General features: G+C 42.4%; 1 protein-coding gene across 4 annotated transcripts in view; it reads left to right on the top strand.

Moving 5' to 3' along the window:
• The window catches only part of ELMO1 (engulfment and cell motility 1), a 530,926-nt gene that overhangs the window by 483,245 nt on the left and 32,962 nt on the right, over positions 1 to 14,719 (top strand). For all 4 annotated transcript variants that reach the window (XM_030308230.3, XM_030308235.1, XM_030308233.2 and 1 more), the window contains 2 exons: positions 2,520 to 2,683; positions 13,352 to 13,464. In XM_030308230.3, coding sequence (XP_030164090.1) covers positions 2,520 to 2,683; positions 13,352 to 13,464 — 277 coding nt within the window. The remainder of the gene's footprint in view (positions 1 to 2,519; positions 2,684 to 13,351; positions 13,465 to 14,719) is intronic.

The following is a 14,719-nucleotide window of genomic DNA, read 5'->3' as shown; positions in this document are numbered from 1 at the left end:
GAATAAACTGAGGGTTGATGGGGAGTGGGAGGGAAGGGTGGGTGGGTGATGGGCATTGAGGAGGGCACTTGTTGGGATGAGCACTGGGTGTTGTATGGAAACCAATTTGACAATAAATTTCATATTAAAAAAAAAAAAGGACAGTTGCCTTCATGTCTTTAAACCACTGCTGTTACCAGCAACCACCCCTCCCCTTCATAGGGCAGCTGTGGCACACAGGGCCTCTGTGGTGCCTACTGGATAAAGCAGATTCATGAGTACATGACAGAGATCTGTCATCCTCCAAGTTTTCTTCTGTAGTTTCCTGAAATTTCCTGCCATTTTGTGATAAGACACTACCTCCCAGAAAGTCCTCCTGAAAATGCAAATATGTTACCTAATGGAGGTTCTTCTCATTGTGAACTTGGGTTCCTAAATGTCAGAAGCATATAAGGAAAAGTGAGGGTTGATATCACTTGAAAAATAGATAGATTTGTTTTTATTCCTGTCACCTATGACTCATCTTCTCTTCAGTTCAGCCATTTTCAATTGACTAAAGGAAAATATGCCTGACCTGGGATCCCTGGAACATGGGGGCACTGAAAGCAGTGGGTCAGCAGATGAGTAAAGAGTAAGGACACCTGGCATACCTGAGGTAGGGGACTCATGTCATTGGGGTCACCTGACTTCTACTGGGAAGCCCCCAGGTTTTCCTGAAGGCCAGTTTAGTTCCACTATCAAGGAGGATATGCTACCTCCCAGTGTCCTCTAGACCCCTGCAGGTCACTGAACAGGTCCTTTTGTGGACAGGACAGCTATAAGAGAGACATATATTTGGAGAAAGAAACCTGAGCAGATTGCTTAGCAACCCACACCATCAAAAAGCTCAGCAAGTACAAGGAGCTGTTAAGTGTTTAGAGGACGTTTTAGCTGCCTAGTATTTTCTAAGGCGGTGAGATTCTCCCATCACCTAGCACTCAGGCACATTTGGAAGTTCAGGTTTGCCACAATCTTTTCCATGCTGTAAAACTGTTACCTCTATTACAATAAAACCATGAAAATGTCATCTTAGTGTAGGACTAGTCAGTGAGCAATTACCAAGTACCTATCATGCATCACTTATTCAACAAAGAACTGATTAGAAGCCATAAGGAATATACTGGGATCACATTCATAGTGATGAAGGCACACACATGGCACCCCAAGGCTGTTCACCATCAAGTGCCTGCTGTATGCACCATACTGGACTGCTTGGTGCCATTGAACTCAACTAGATATGTGTAGCCTTGGATAAGTCCTCCATCATTCAGTCTCAGTTTCTTCATCCTTAAAAGAGTGGTAATAACACCTATTCTGCTGATTGGAAGGAAGATTAAATGAGATGATGAATAAAAAATGTGCCTGGCACAAAATCTAGCATATAATTGAGTTGCATTTGTGATTTTTTCCTTTTTTTTAAGTTACCTATTGACCCCAAGGATGGTGGCATGATTGGCAGTGTAGTAGAGTGTTCACACCGTAGGGTTCAAATCCCATCTCATCCACCACCAAGCAGTTAGAGGATTTTGAACTGGTTACTTAATATTTCAAAGCTTCAGTTTCTTTATATCTAAGTAGAATGATGACCACATCTAACTCATAAATTTGAGTGGATTAAGAGAGAGAACATATATAATGCACCAGCATAGTATCTGGCACATAGTAACTACCTTGTCAATGGTAACAATTGTTTTCATTTGCAGTAGAGGATAAAAAAAGAAGCAGGGAGATTACTGCAAGTGTCTTGGATGCCTCTGTGTTCTCTAGTCTTTCCCTGCTTTATAAATTCTGATAAAGATGAATCCACATTAATGGAGGCAATGTTTAATTGCCTCCTTGTGGGCTGGATAGCACATTACCATATTCTTTTTTCTTGAGGCTTCCAGTGGGATATGTCTGTTCTATTTAATAGGCTTCTTCTTCTTCTTTTTTTTTTTTTTTTTTTTTTTTTCCTGGTTCAAGAAGGCATGTGTGCATTTTCAAATCCCTCATTTGTATGAACACTCAGGCCTTAACTACATGGGGAAAGCATTCTGGGAGGGGCGAGTGTGGGTATCGTTTCACGTTCATTTGAACTGGTGCCAACCAAACTTCCACAGTTGATTGTGTCTCAGTGATATTCTTCCAGAAAAAATAATGGTAATGCAGAGTCCTCGCTGCCGCTTGGACTTCTTTTGCTTTTCAAGTTTGCATTGTCTGTGGTGTTGGCTTCAGCACAGACATGTAATATATCGAGCAAATGGACCACTCCTCCCGGCCAGGCCTCTCATCCCCAACCCCAAGTTAGTCCATCCGTCTCCTTCCTTGTGGTTCTACAGGTACAAGACAAAGTTGAAGATGTACATCATGGTAGTCTACTCTTTGGAAAAGCACTCTCAAGGTTTGGGCAGAGAGTGCAAGTCAAGGGAGGCAGGGAGGTAGGGAGCCATTATCTCTGGAAGATTTTTTCCAATGGGCAAGGACGGCCCCCAGGAAAATTATGGTCTTTCTTTCATCTACAGGTAATGCAGGTGGTGAAGGAGCAGGTTATGAGAGCTCTCACAACCAAGCCTAGCTCCCTGGATCAGTTCAAGTGCAAACTGCAGAACCTGAGCTACACCGAGATCCTGAAAATCCGCCAGTCTGAGAGGATGAACCAGGAAGATTTCCAGTCTCGCCCGATTTTGTAAGTAACCGCTGTCCTCTGTCTCCTCGCAGGCTCTGACCCAACACTTCTGGTCTGAAGGCCTGTTGTGGGCTGTGTCGTGAGATCCTTACAGAAGGCCAACAAAAGACACTCCAGGCAATGTCAGTTGGGTTCCTGAAGTCTCAGCAGCTCCCTGAGGAAGGAAGGCTGGGCAGGGCCGGCTGAGGGGAAGGCGGGCACAGTGTTGGCAGCAGGACCGAAACCAGGAAGTGGCCTGGTGACTGACGAGTCCTCTGAGAATTCACAGTCGAAAAGTGGGGGGGACCTTTCCTAACACCCGGGACAAAATTTTTTTGCCTGTGTAGCTATTCTCGGTAGGTCCCTTTGATTGACAAGAGCAAGGGCCACTGATAATCCGGGCAATATGAACACTGAAGTCCTGGGTGGAAGAGACAGATTGAGAGGAAGAGAGAGATCCACTTCTCCCTGCCCCCTCAGCTTTGCCTCGTGGCAGAGCATCGTGCATCACCTGCTTGCCCATCAGCCTGCAGGCCTGAGAAGGAGAGGAAGCAGGCCCTCTCGTTATAGGACTTTGCAGCACCAGTTGCTGTTTCACATACCTCTATCTTGGGGATGCTCTGCACCTCCAACACAGAGACTGTTTTGTTTTGGGGATTTTTTTTTTGATTCATCTTTTCTTAGAACTGGCCTGTTGATCTTCCCTTGTCTTTTTCTAAGAGCCAGGTCAGTTTTGTTACCCTTATAATTTATACAGAAGCAAACAGGAGAAAAGGCAGGGAGTGGTAAGGAAAGTGATATTTATTCTCTTTCTTCCTGCAGAAGACTGGACACAGCTTCTTCTGAACTTTTGGTGAAGCAAACCTACAGTATAGGTGTCATTATGACATTAACCCTCTCGGTCTCTGTCTCATCCTTTTTCTTTCTACCCCTCTTTCTGTCTTTTACTCTTAAATATTTGGCCTTTTTAATGCTTGGCAGTTTGCAAAGCAGCCCCTCCCACTATTTCATTTCCTCACATCCATATGAAGTAGGTAGATCTTACTCCCATTCAAGGAGCAGGTATAGACCAGAGAGGTGAGGAGCCAGGACTTGAACTCCAGCCCACTGATCCCTCAACCAATGCTCTGTCCACCCCATCAGAGCTCCTTTGCAAAGTGCAAGACTAAGATGAGGTTTAAGAAAGTTCACAGGTCAGGGTGCCTGGGTGGCTCAGTTGGTTGAGTGTCTGACTTCAGCTCAGGTCATAATCTTGTGGTCTATGAGTTCACGCCCCCTGTGCTGACAGCTCGAAGCCTGGAACCTGCTTCAGATTCTGTGTCCCCCTCTCTCTCTGCCCCTCCCCCACTCACACTCTGTCTCTGCCTCTCAAAAATGAATAAACATTTAAAATTTTTTTAAGAAAAAGAAAGTTCACAGGTCTGAAAAGACAAAAGCCAAGCTGTCTACTATGTGTTTATTTTCAGGCCCTAAGAAGCACGGTTAGAGGCTGTGGAGCGGAACTGCAGATGTTAGTGAGGGTGACATTAGGTGCAAGGGAGAGAAGCACTTCCTGAGGGTCTTTGGCTCGCATCGTGACACTTGAATCACACCTGCATTGAGCACCAGCCAGCTGTGCAGCAGGCATTGCCAGGGCTTTGCCACTGGTCCTCAGCCAGAGGGTCCAGCTAGTCCTACCAGAAAGAAAGCCCCTCACATAAATGATTGACCCCTCAGAGACACAGTTTCTTATTTGCAGAGGGGGACAATTCTGCCTCACCCCATCCCAGGGCCTACAGTCCTGAAATGTTGGATTTCATAAGGTTTGTTTCAGCGGATGTGTAAACACGAGGAAACTTATTTTTTGACACCAATTATTAAAGCCTAAAGGGAGACTTTAAGAGACCACTTCAGTTGAGGCCGAGGGATTCCAATTAATGTTTGACCATGACTTTATTCTAAGTAGAGATGTTAACCGCATGTGAAGTGTGAATCCTTTGCACCTGTTTTTGGCTTCATATCTTTATCTCCTGAGGCTCTGCCCGTGACATTCTGAAGTATTCTCTTGATTACAAGAAGCTCTTATCTTTACGTTTATTACATAAGGGGGAGCCATACAAATATAAAGGGAATTTTGGGTATGTATGTAGCTTTGGCAGCATCATTTGGCCACAGGACTGAAAAGCACCGCAGCTCACTAGAGCTCTTGGTATAGTTGCAATAAGTCATGAAGACTTGTCAGAAACTATAGCAATTTCAGTGGGGTGGAGCCCATGAACCAGCCTGATCATTATCCTGGCCTCTGAGATGGGCAGTTGGCAGCCAGCCTCCTCCAGCTTCTCGTCCAGTGATGTTTTTGTCTGTTGAGTGACCAACTAGACAAGAACTCAGTGTGAGATTGGACGAAGCCTAAAAGCTGCCAAAATGGCTCGGAGAACAAACTCAAGTCAACAGAGAGAAAGTCAACACATGTATGATTGTTTGTATCCATTCATTAATTCACATAACAAATATGTATCAAATGACTCCTACCTTCTCAGCTCTGCCCAAGGTGATGGGGACAGGCAGAGAACCAGAGGCACTTGACCTCCCACTGTCCAAGATTGTGAAACTGGGGTTGCAGGGTTAGCACAGACTGGGCTTGGTTGGAAGAAGCACGGGTAGGGGTTGTCATGAGAACATGGAGGAGACACATCTCACCCAAGCTCAGGGATTAGGATATTAGAAATTTAGAACTGAAAAGCACCTTCAAGGTCATCCAGTTTAAGCTTTTCATTTTGAGGACTGGGACAACGACTTACCTGGGGCTTGACTGAACCCCACTGGCCACACCCTCACCAGCATCTTGACCCCTGTAGTGCGCCCCCCCCCTCACCTGGTCACCTCTGTGACTATCGCACACAACACGGTGGCAAACCTAAGTGCCACAAAGATGCTTTGAGGCACACATCCCATTATTATAAAACGTTGATGTTTCCCGAGAAGAAAAATGCACACCCTATATGAGCAATTATTTGGGGGGGGGGATATTCAGTGGGGTGAAGAACCTCTGTTCTATTTCTTAGCTCTTAACTCATTGTTTCAGAGAGGAGATATTTGTTTTTCTCCACTTAGCATGACTTTACAGGGACAATAAGTCCATCCACACAATTAATCCGAGTTAATGGATATAAAAAGCTTGAATAGTCCAAAAATAGGTCATTTAACACTAATTGGGGAGAAGAGAGGCAAGGATAAACACCAATGAAGCATAGTAGCAAAAGGTAGCAGATCCACGCCCAGGCAGCTAACAGATCTGGAATCCGACTCCAAGGCCACCACCTACCAATATGGCTCTGTAGACAAGTTACGTAACCCATCCTAAGCCTGCTGTTGTTAATGTCTAAAAAGGAAGATGATTAAAGCATATACATTGTTGCATCGTTATGTGCATGACCTAGTTCTTTAAAAGCATTTAGCATATGCCTGGCACATAATATCCACTAAGAGAAATGTTCACTCTTACCCATTAGCTGATAACCAGAATTGAACATGTGGTCACACTGTTGAAATGTAAATGATAAAACTGACACTATGAATGTCTTTGTATGTGCCTCTCCTGCCTTATCTCGGAAGGTACAGGAGAAGTATAGGTAAGAAAGAAAAAGTAAAATCAAACAGAGCCGGAAATAAGGCCAATGCCTATCCTGCATATCTGCCTCCTCACTAAAGACTGGCCACAAGCTTTGCTCAATGCTTTCTCTTAACCAGTGCCGGTAGAATGGTCTGGTCAGTTACACAATTTTCAGTGTTCAGTGCACTTGACAAATACTTATCAAATGCCTGCCACATGCTGTTCTATGTGTTGGTGATTCAGCAGTAAAGAGGACTCAATTCTCACCCTATTGTGATTGTATTGTTGTGGAGAGAAACAGACAATAAACACAGTAAATAAGATGATAGCATGTTAAAAGAGGATAAAGACCATGGGAATGGAGAGCTGGAAGTTTTAAATAATGTGGTCAGAGTAGATCCCTCTAGTTGGGATGGTAACATTTTAGTAAAGATGTTTAAGGGAGCAGGCTATGTGTGCATTTAGGAGAAGAGTACAGCAGAGAGAACCAACAGTACAAAGACCCTGAGGTAGGAGTAGGTCCGGGTGCTCAATAAAGAAGGCCAGAGTGGCTAGAAAAGAGTAAGCAAGGGGGAGAACAATAGGAAGTAAGACCAGAGAAGAGGCTGGAAGTTGATATGGAGGGCCTTGTTGGAGAGCCATTGGAGGGTTTTGAGCAGAAGATTGGCATGCTCTGACGTGGGTTTCTAAATGATCCCTCTTGCTTACTATATTGGGAATGGACTCCAGGGAGGCAAGTTTGGAAACAGAGAGATCAGTAAGGAAGTTACTTAAATAATCCAAGAACAAAATGATATAGATTAGATAGATTTTGAAGATAAGAAAGGTATTTCCTGATTGATTGGATGTGGGGTGTAAGAGAAAGAGAGGTGTTGAGGATGAGCTCAGGGTTTTGTTTGGGCTGAACAACTAAAGGATAGAGAGAGTGGAAGATGTTAGCACAGGGGGTCAGGAGTTCAGCTTTGGACCTGTCAAGTTTGAGGTGTCTGTGAGACATCCAAATAGGCAGTTGGATTGATGAATCTGGAGTTGAACGGAAAGGTCCAGGTTGGAAATACAAATTTGGGAAGTTGTCAGCATAAAGTTGCTATTTAAAGTCCTGAGTCTGTAATATAAAGAGCAGAGGAAGTACAAAGACTGCATTTGGAGGCCCTCCAGTGTCAACACAGACAGATCAATTTCCATGAAACAGACACTGTCATTCAACCCACCCAAAGTCTTCACAGAGCCATGTTAGATCAGGGGTCAGCAAAGCATAGATGGCTCTTGGGCCAAATCACAGTCACTCTCTGTTTCTGTAAATGCAGTTTCACTGGAACACAGCCACGTTCGTGTGTTTACATACTGACGACTGCTTTCACTCTGCTATGGCAGAGCTGAGTAGTTGCCAGACAGTATATGGCCCATGGAGCCTGAAATATTTACTACCTGGCCTTTTACCGAAAAAGTGAGCCAACCTCTACTGCAGGTGAGCGCTGAGTAGCAGCTCGGTAGGGCAGACCACAGGTGCAGGGGGGCATCGCACCAGTCTAGTGGTGCGTCTGTCTTCTGTATATGGTGCTAGCCTCACTGGACTCATACCTGGGATCCTCTTCCAGAAACATGCTGGACTTGGAATTGTCCTTCACACATTCATTTAACCTACCCCCTTTAATCATCCTTCCTGTATTTATTTACAAGGCCTTTAAATAGAATAAGAAGGATATCTATCAAAGCAAAGGCAGTGAACCCATGACCTTGGCCTCATTGACCCCAAGCTGAGAATTTCAAACCCCAAATCTAGCCCGTGGTGTTATTGCCTGGATTATTCTGAGGTCAAATCTCATCCACAGACACACCATGTAGGTTTTACCTATGTTTTCCTAATTTGAGTGAATTTTATAGCAACTGAGTCCCATTTGCACGGAAAGAAGAGGAAAATCACTTAGAAAACAGAAAAGTTGTCCCCTTTTTCTCATTGTCCAGGCATGTTTTGGAGGCCTTTGGGGTTCATAATAAGGAAAGGCTAACTCTTGCAGCAGCAGATTCACTCATTCCAGTGGTCTGTCTCCCGGGGCTGGTTCCATAATGGAATGTGTCATGATGAGCACATCTGGGGCTCACACTAAGATGTCATAAATCATCAACTAAGATTACTCAGAAGTACTTTCACTTATTTCCTCCTTTTAGTCCTCTTCTCTGCATCTTTATCTCCTTTTTTTAATAATTGAGTTTTAGCCTACCGAAACTATTCTCTAAAGATACATCTTAACCTAAGAATCAAAGAAATTCCCAAACCCTCTCTCCAGTGATTTCTTCATCCCGCAGTACAGTCTTGTCCTCTCTGCCCCATCGCCCTGACTTGGAAGTCAGGAGCAGTGATTTATTGTTGTGTATGACTGCCCTGGCAATTCCCCCACCTTCTTCTCCCATTCAGAGCAGGGTTCATCAAAGCTGCAATATACTAAGTCCATTTTTACAAAAGCTGAGCATTGATAATAAATAGCTTTAGTGATCTGAAAGCCTGAGATGAGACCCTGGAGGCCTGCACAGGAACAGCTTTACAAATATACCAAGCTGTATTATTAGGGATGAATCTCCATATTATGCTTTATAAATGCTCAATTGGAACAGTATCAAATGACAAGAGATTTGAAGCCATTTGAGTTTAAAATATGTATTAGCAGAGTGTACTGGCATACCCCATTAGATAATGGCCAGATCCTTTGATGTAACTTTTTAAATTTTTTTCTAAGTTTATTTATTTATTTTGAGAGAGACAGGGACAGCATAAGTGGGGAAGGGACAGAGAGAGAAGGAAAGAGAGAGAGAATCCCAAGCAGTCTCCACACTGCCAGTGCAGAGCCCTTTGTAGGGCTCAAACCCGTGAATTGTGAGATCATGACCTGAGCCATGACCAAGAGTCAGACACTTAACTGACTGAGCCACCCAGGCACCCTGATGTAACTTGTTAATTCTCTTTTTCTCACATATAAATAGGAGCAGTTTGTATGCAGAAGATTTAAGTTTGTATCCCTTTTCCACACTTAACTTCTGTGAACTGTTTCTCCACCTGTAGAATGGAAATACTGCCCATTTACTAATGACACTGATAAATATTCCCAAAACATGAGCTATTTTGAGAGAAAACAGGAAGGGGATGAGCTAAAATGGGACAGGACACTAGCTGCTCATAGCAGACACTTACCCAGAGTGAGTGCCTTCCCCACCCGTGAACCAAACACCATGTGGAGACAGCTGGCCTACAGTCCAGAACAGGTCCAGAGTTAAAATTGAAGCTGACAGATATGTGAGCCTTGACTACAGTGAAATATGGCCACAAGGAGAGGTGGCCTGAGGAAAGGAGAGAATATTATCAAAGCAAATTCAGTAATACCTTGTGTTCCTGCCCGGTGCTTATAGAGCATTTGCACTCATACTGTGTCCCTTGTGAGCCACAGCAGTTTCCCAGAAAAGATTCTTATCCCCATTTTACAGATGGGGAAGCTGAGACCTACATGAAAAATGAGTCATGGGCAGAGTTTAGGTTGAAACCCTAGTTTTCTGAGTTCTAGATCTATGTTCAAATCAATACTTCACCTCTACTGAGGGTTCTTCCTGCCCAGCATCAGCTAGAACAGCTCTAGCTTTACCAGACTCAAACACTAGGGTGCTACATAAAATTTCACATGATAAAAAAATTATGCTCTTTAAAGAAAGATTTAGAAGCCATTGTACTCTATTCTGATCTCTTTATGGCATAGTACATCTAAGACAACTTTATATTAGCCCTACACCAGATGCAAATAATCCTTAATTTATCCCATGATTATCCCAATCTCTGTAGGCTGGAGTCTGGGGCGATGTGTTTTTCCCATCTGTGAGACAGAACGGAATGCCTGTAGTTTGCCCAGGATATAGTGTTTGCTGTGGAATTAGTAATTACAGGACTGACCAGTAATGCTATTTGGTCGGATCGTAGATGTAGTCTATGAGTTTACCTGCTGTAGGGGGGAAATGTGACCAAATATTTATTGTCTTGGCAGAGTCTAGTGAGTTTCTGCATGCATTTATATCTATGACTTGTGAAACGGAAGAAATTTCTCGGGAGACTTTGGTCTAGAAAAACGTCACTGAAGCGGCTGGTTCTTTTGTGGGTATTCTGTAAATGTCAGAGAATCTATAGTGTTGTTATAACAGATAACCCCATCCACTAACTCTTAATAAATAATTCTCTAAAGCACCAACTTGGGAGGTAGTGGGATGGTCATGGAAAGATGCAACTTGCACTTCCCTGCCCCATCTGCCCATAATGCCCTTTCTTTTTCTTTTTGTTTCTTACTTTATTTTATTTTTATCTAAATTCAAGTTAGTTAACATATAGTATGGTATTGGTTTCAGGAGTAGAATTTAGTGATTCATCTCATATATATGATACCCAGTGCTTATCCCAGCAAACACCCTCCTAAATGCCCATCACCCATTTAGCCCATCCCCCACCAACTTCCCCTCTAACGACCCTTAGTTTGTTCTCTGTATTTAAGAGTCTCTTATGGTTTGCCTCCCTCTCTGTTTTTATTTTTTTTCCTTTCTCTATGTTCATCTGTTTTGTTTCTTTAATTTCACATATGAGTTAAATCATTTGATATGTCTTTCTCTGACTGACTTATTTTGCTTAGCATAATATACTCTAGTGTCATCCACATTGTTGCAAATGGCAAGATTTCATTCTTTTTTATCGTTGAGTAGTATTCCATTTTGTGTGTGTGTGTGTGTGTGTGTGTGTGTGTGTGCGCGCGCGTGCGCACGCGCCACATCTTCTTTATCCATTCATCAGTTGATGGACATTTGGGCTCTTTCCGTACTTTGACTATTGTTGATGGCACTGCTCTAAACATTGGGGTGCATGTGCCCATTTGAATCAGTTTTTTGCATTCTTTGGATAAATACTTAGTAGTGCAATTCCTGGATCATAGGGTGGTTCTATTTTTAATTTTTTGAGGAAGCTCCATACTATTTTCCAGAGTGGCTATGCCAGTTTGCATTCCCACCAAATGCAAAAGTGTTCCCCTTTCTCCACATTCTCACCAACGTATGTTGTTTCCTGAGTTGTTAATCTTAGTCATTCTGAGAGGAGTGAGGTGGTATCTCAGTTGGTTTTGATTTGTATTTCCCTGATGATGAGTGATGTCGAGCATCTTTTCATACATCTGTCAGCCATCTGGATATCTTCTTTGGAAAAGCATTTATTCATGTCTTCTGCCCATTTCTTCACTGGATTGTGTTTTGGGTGTCGAGTTTGGTAAGTTCTTTGTAGATTTTGGATACTAACCCTTTATCTGATATGTCCTTTGCAAATATCTTCTCTCTGTCAGTTTCCTTTTAGTTTTGTTGATTGTTTCCTTTGCTGCGCAGTAGCTTTTTATCTTGATGAGGTCCCAATAGTTCATTTTTGTTTTTATTTCCCTTGCCTCCAGAGACATGTCTAATAAGAAGTTGCTGCAACCGAGGTCAAAGAGGTTGTTGCCTGTTTTCTCCACTGGGATTTTGGTGGCTTCCCGTCTTACATTTAGGTCTTTCATCCATTTTGAGTTTATTTTTGTATATGATGTAATAAGGTGGTCCAGGTTCATTCTTCTGCAAGTCACTATCCAGTTTTCCCAGCACCATTTGCTGAAGAGACTGTCTTTTTTCCATTGGATACTCTTTCCTGTTTTGTCAAAGATTAGTGGCCATACATTTATGGGTCCATTTCTGGGTTCTCCATTCTGTTCCACTGATCTATGTGTCTGTTTTTGTGCTAGTACCATACTGTCTTGATGATTACAGCTTTGTAATACAGGTTGAAGTCTGGAATTGTAATGTCTCCAGCTTTGGTTTTCTTTTTCAACATTACTTTGGCTATCTGGGGTCTTTTGTGGTTCCATACAAATTTTAGGATTGTTTGTTCTAGCTCTGTGAAAAATTCTGGTGTTATTTTGATAGGGATTGCACTGAATGTGTGGATTGCTTTGGGTAGTATAGACGTTTTAATAACATGTGTCCTTCCAATCTGTGAGCATGAAATGTCTTTCCATTTCTTTTGTCTTCTTCAGTTTCTTTCATAAACTTTCTATAGTTTTCAGGAGATCTTTTACCTCTTTGGTTAGATTTATTCCTAGGTATCTTACAGTTTTGGTGCAATTGTAAATGAGATCGATTCCTTGATTTCTCTTTCTACTGCTTCATTATTGTTATATAGAAATGCAAAATGATTTCTCTATGTTGATTTTATATCCTGTGACTTTGCTGAATTCATGTATCAGTTCTAGCAGTTTTTTGGTCTAGTCTTTTAGTTTCCCACATAGAATATCATGTTGTCTGCAAAGAGTGAAAGTTTGACTTCTTCCTTGCCCATTTGTATGCCTTTTATTTTTTCTTGTTGTCTGATTGCTGAGGCTAGGACTTCCAATACTATGTTACACAACAGTGGTGAGAGTGGACATCCCTGTCGTGTTCCTGATCTTAAGGGGAAAACTCAGTTTTTCCCCATTGAGGATGATATTAGCTGTGGGTCTTTCATATGTGGCCTTTATGATGTTGAGATATGTTCCTTCTTTCCCTGCTTTCTTGAGGGTTTTTGTCAAGAAAGGATGCTGTATTTTGTCAAAAGCTTTTTCTGCATCTATTGAGCAGATCATATGGTTCTTTTCCTTTCTTTTATTAATGTAGTGTATCACATTGATTGATTTGCACATATTGAACCAGCCCTGCAGCCCAGAAATAAATCCCATTTGATCATGGTGAATAATTCTTTTAATGTACTGTTGGATTCGATTTGCTAGTATCTTGTTGAGAATTTTTGCATCCATGTTCATCAGGGAAATTGGTCTGTAATTCTCCTTTTTAGTGAGGTCTTTGTCTGGTTTTGGAATCAAGCCTCATAGGATGACTTTGGAAGTTTTCCTTCCATTTCTACCTTTTGGAACAGCTTCAAAAGAATAGGTATTAACTCTTCTTTAAATGTTTGGTAAGCATTTAAAACCACGGAAAGCCCTTGGAAAGCCATGCCCATGATGTCCTTTCAACCAACCACTGTTCTCAAGGCATGCTATGGAATATATGTTTGTCCTTCACAGGGAACTAAAGGAGAAGATTCAGCCAGAAATCTTGGAGCTGATCAAACAGCAACGCCTGAACCGCCTTGTGGAAGGGACCTGCTTTAGGAAACTCAACTGCCGACGGAGGCAAGGTACTGTGTTTGGGACCACTCCACCCTCAGCTAGGGTGAACCGTGGCCCACTCCATGGGGTATCACAGGGCACGGGTGCTAGTTTACAAGTAGGCTATGCAGCATTGTACTCAGAACAGGAATAGCAGTCCAGGTAAGATTTGACTACTCATGCATACCCAGAGAGAATCAAAGAATTACCAGAACACCTATGGAACTGTTGTTCAAGAACAACTAACATGTACTGAGCACTTACCATGTGCCAGGCTCTTATTTTAATGCATTTCATTCTCATGGTAACCATAGGTAATCCTGTGATTATGCCCAGTTCACAGATAAGGAAACTAAGGCACTGAGGAGTAAGTAACTTACTCAAGTAAGTAACTTGCTCAAAGAGCAACTTGCAGAAGAGCAAGGATTCATACTCCAGCAACGCTATGGCCCTTACTTTCAATGACTCACTCTGCTGTCAGGAGAGCTGGCACCTAGTGTTGGGTTTGATCTTGAAACTTCCAGCATGGATGACCCTTATTCCCAAATCCCAATACTGATTCTCTTCTAGGTATAAATTACTTTATTTGGAGATGCGGGTAACAGTGAACCCAGATGGGATAGAATCAGTTTTGATAATCTTGCAAGAAGAACTTCTATTGACAATTCTTGCAAGAATTGTCTCAACGAATTTTAATCCAAAAATATTTTGTCAAAATGGGTGCCATTAGAGTAGTTCCAATAGGTGGGAAGCACTTCCAGCTGTTTTTAGGGAAGTGAAGTCCCACTATTTGCTTTCTTTTTCTTTTGACAGGCTGCTGACTGAAAAGTCAAACTACTCCTATCATATTGTCCTACAAACAAACAGAAAGTAAAACTGAAAAATAAGATCTGGGGAGAGGTGAAGAGATTGAGGGACAGCCAGGAACAAGCATCAGAATTAACAGTTATACCAAGAACAGACACCAGTTACGACCCAGGAGAAACTCTGGCAGATATTTTTGAAACTCAGTGGATGTTCTGCTCAGACACAGAGCTCACCCACTAATGACAAACATTATTTTGTGTTTTTGCTGAGCCCATCCTCCTGGCCGTTTACTTAAATGGCCTTTGTGCTGAATGTTGAGTAAATTCAAACTATTTCGAATATTACCATTAAAAATCATATTAAAGAACTTTCAACGGCGGAACTTCCTTGAGGAATGAAAATTCAGGTTGTTCCCAGAGATTAAAAAGCTATGACAGTGAGCTTCAAAGGGGGCCTCAGGAGAGGACAATGGGCAGA

The sequence above is a fragment of the Lynx canadensis genome, chromosome A2 (genome assembly GCF_007474595.2).
Source record: "Lynx canadensis isolate LIC74 chromosome A2, mLynCan4.pri.v2, whole genome shotgun sequence".
NCBI classification, from domain to species: Eukaryota; Metazoa; Chordata; class Mammalia; order Carnivora; family Felidae; genus Lynx; species Lynx canadensis.
This window is presented reverse-complemented; position numbering and strand designations above follow the sequence as displayed.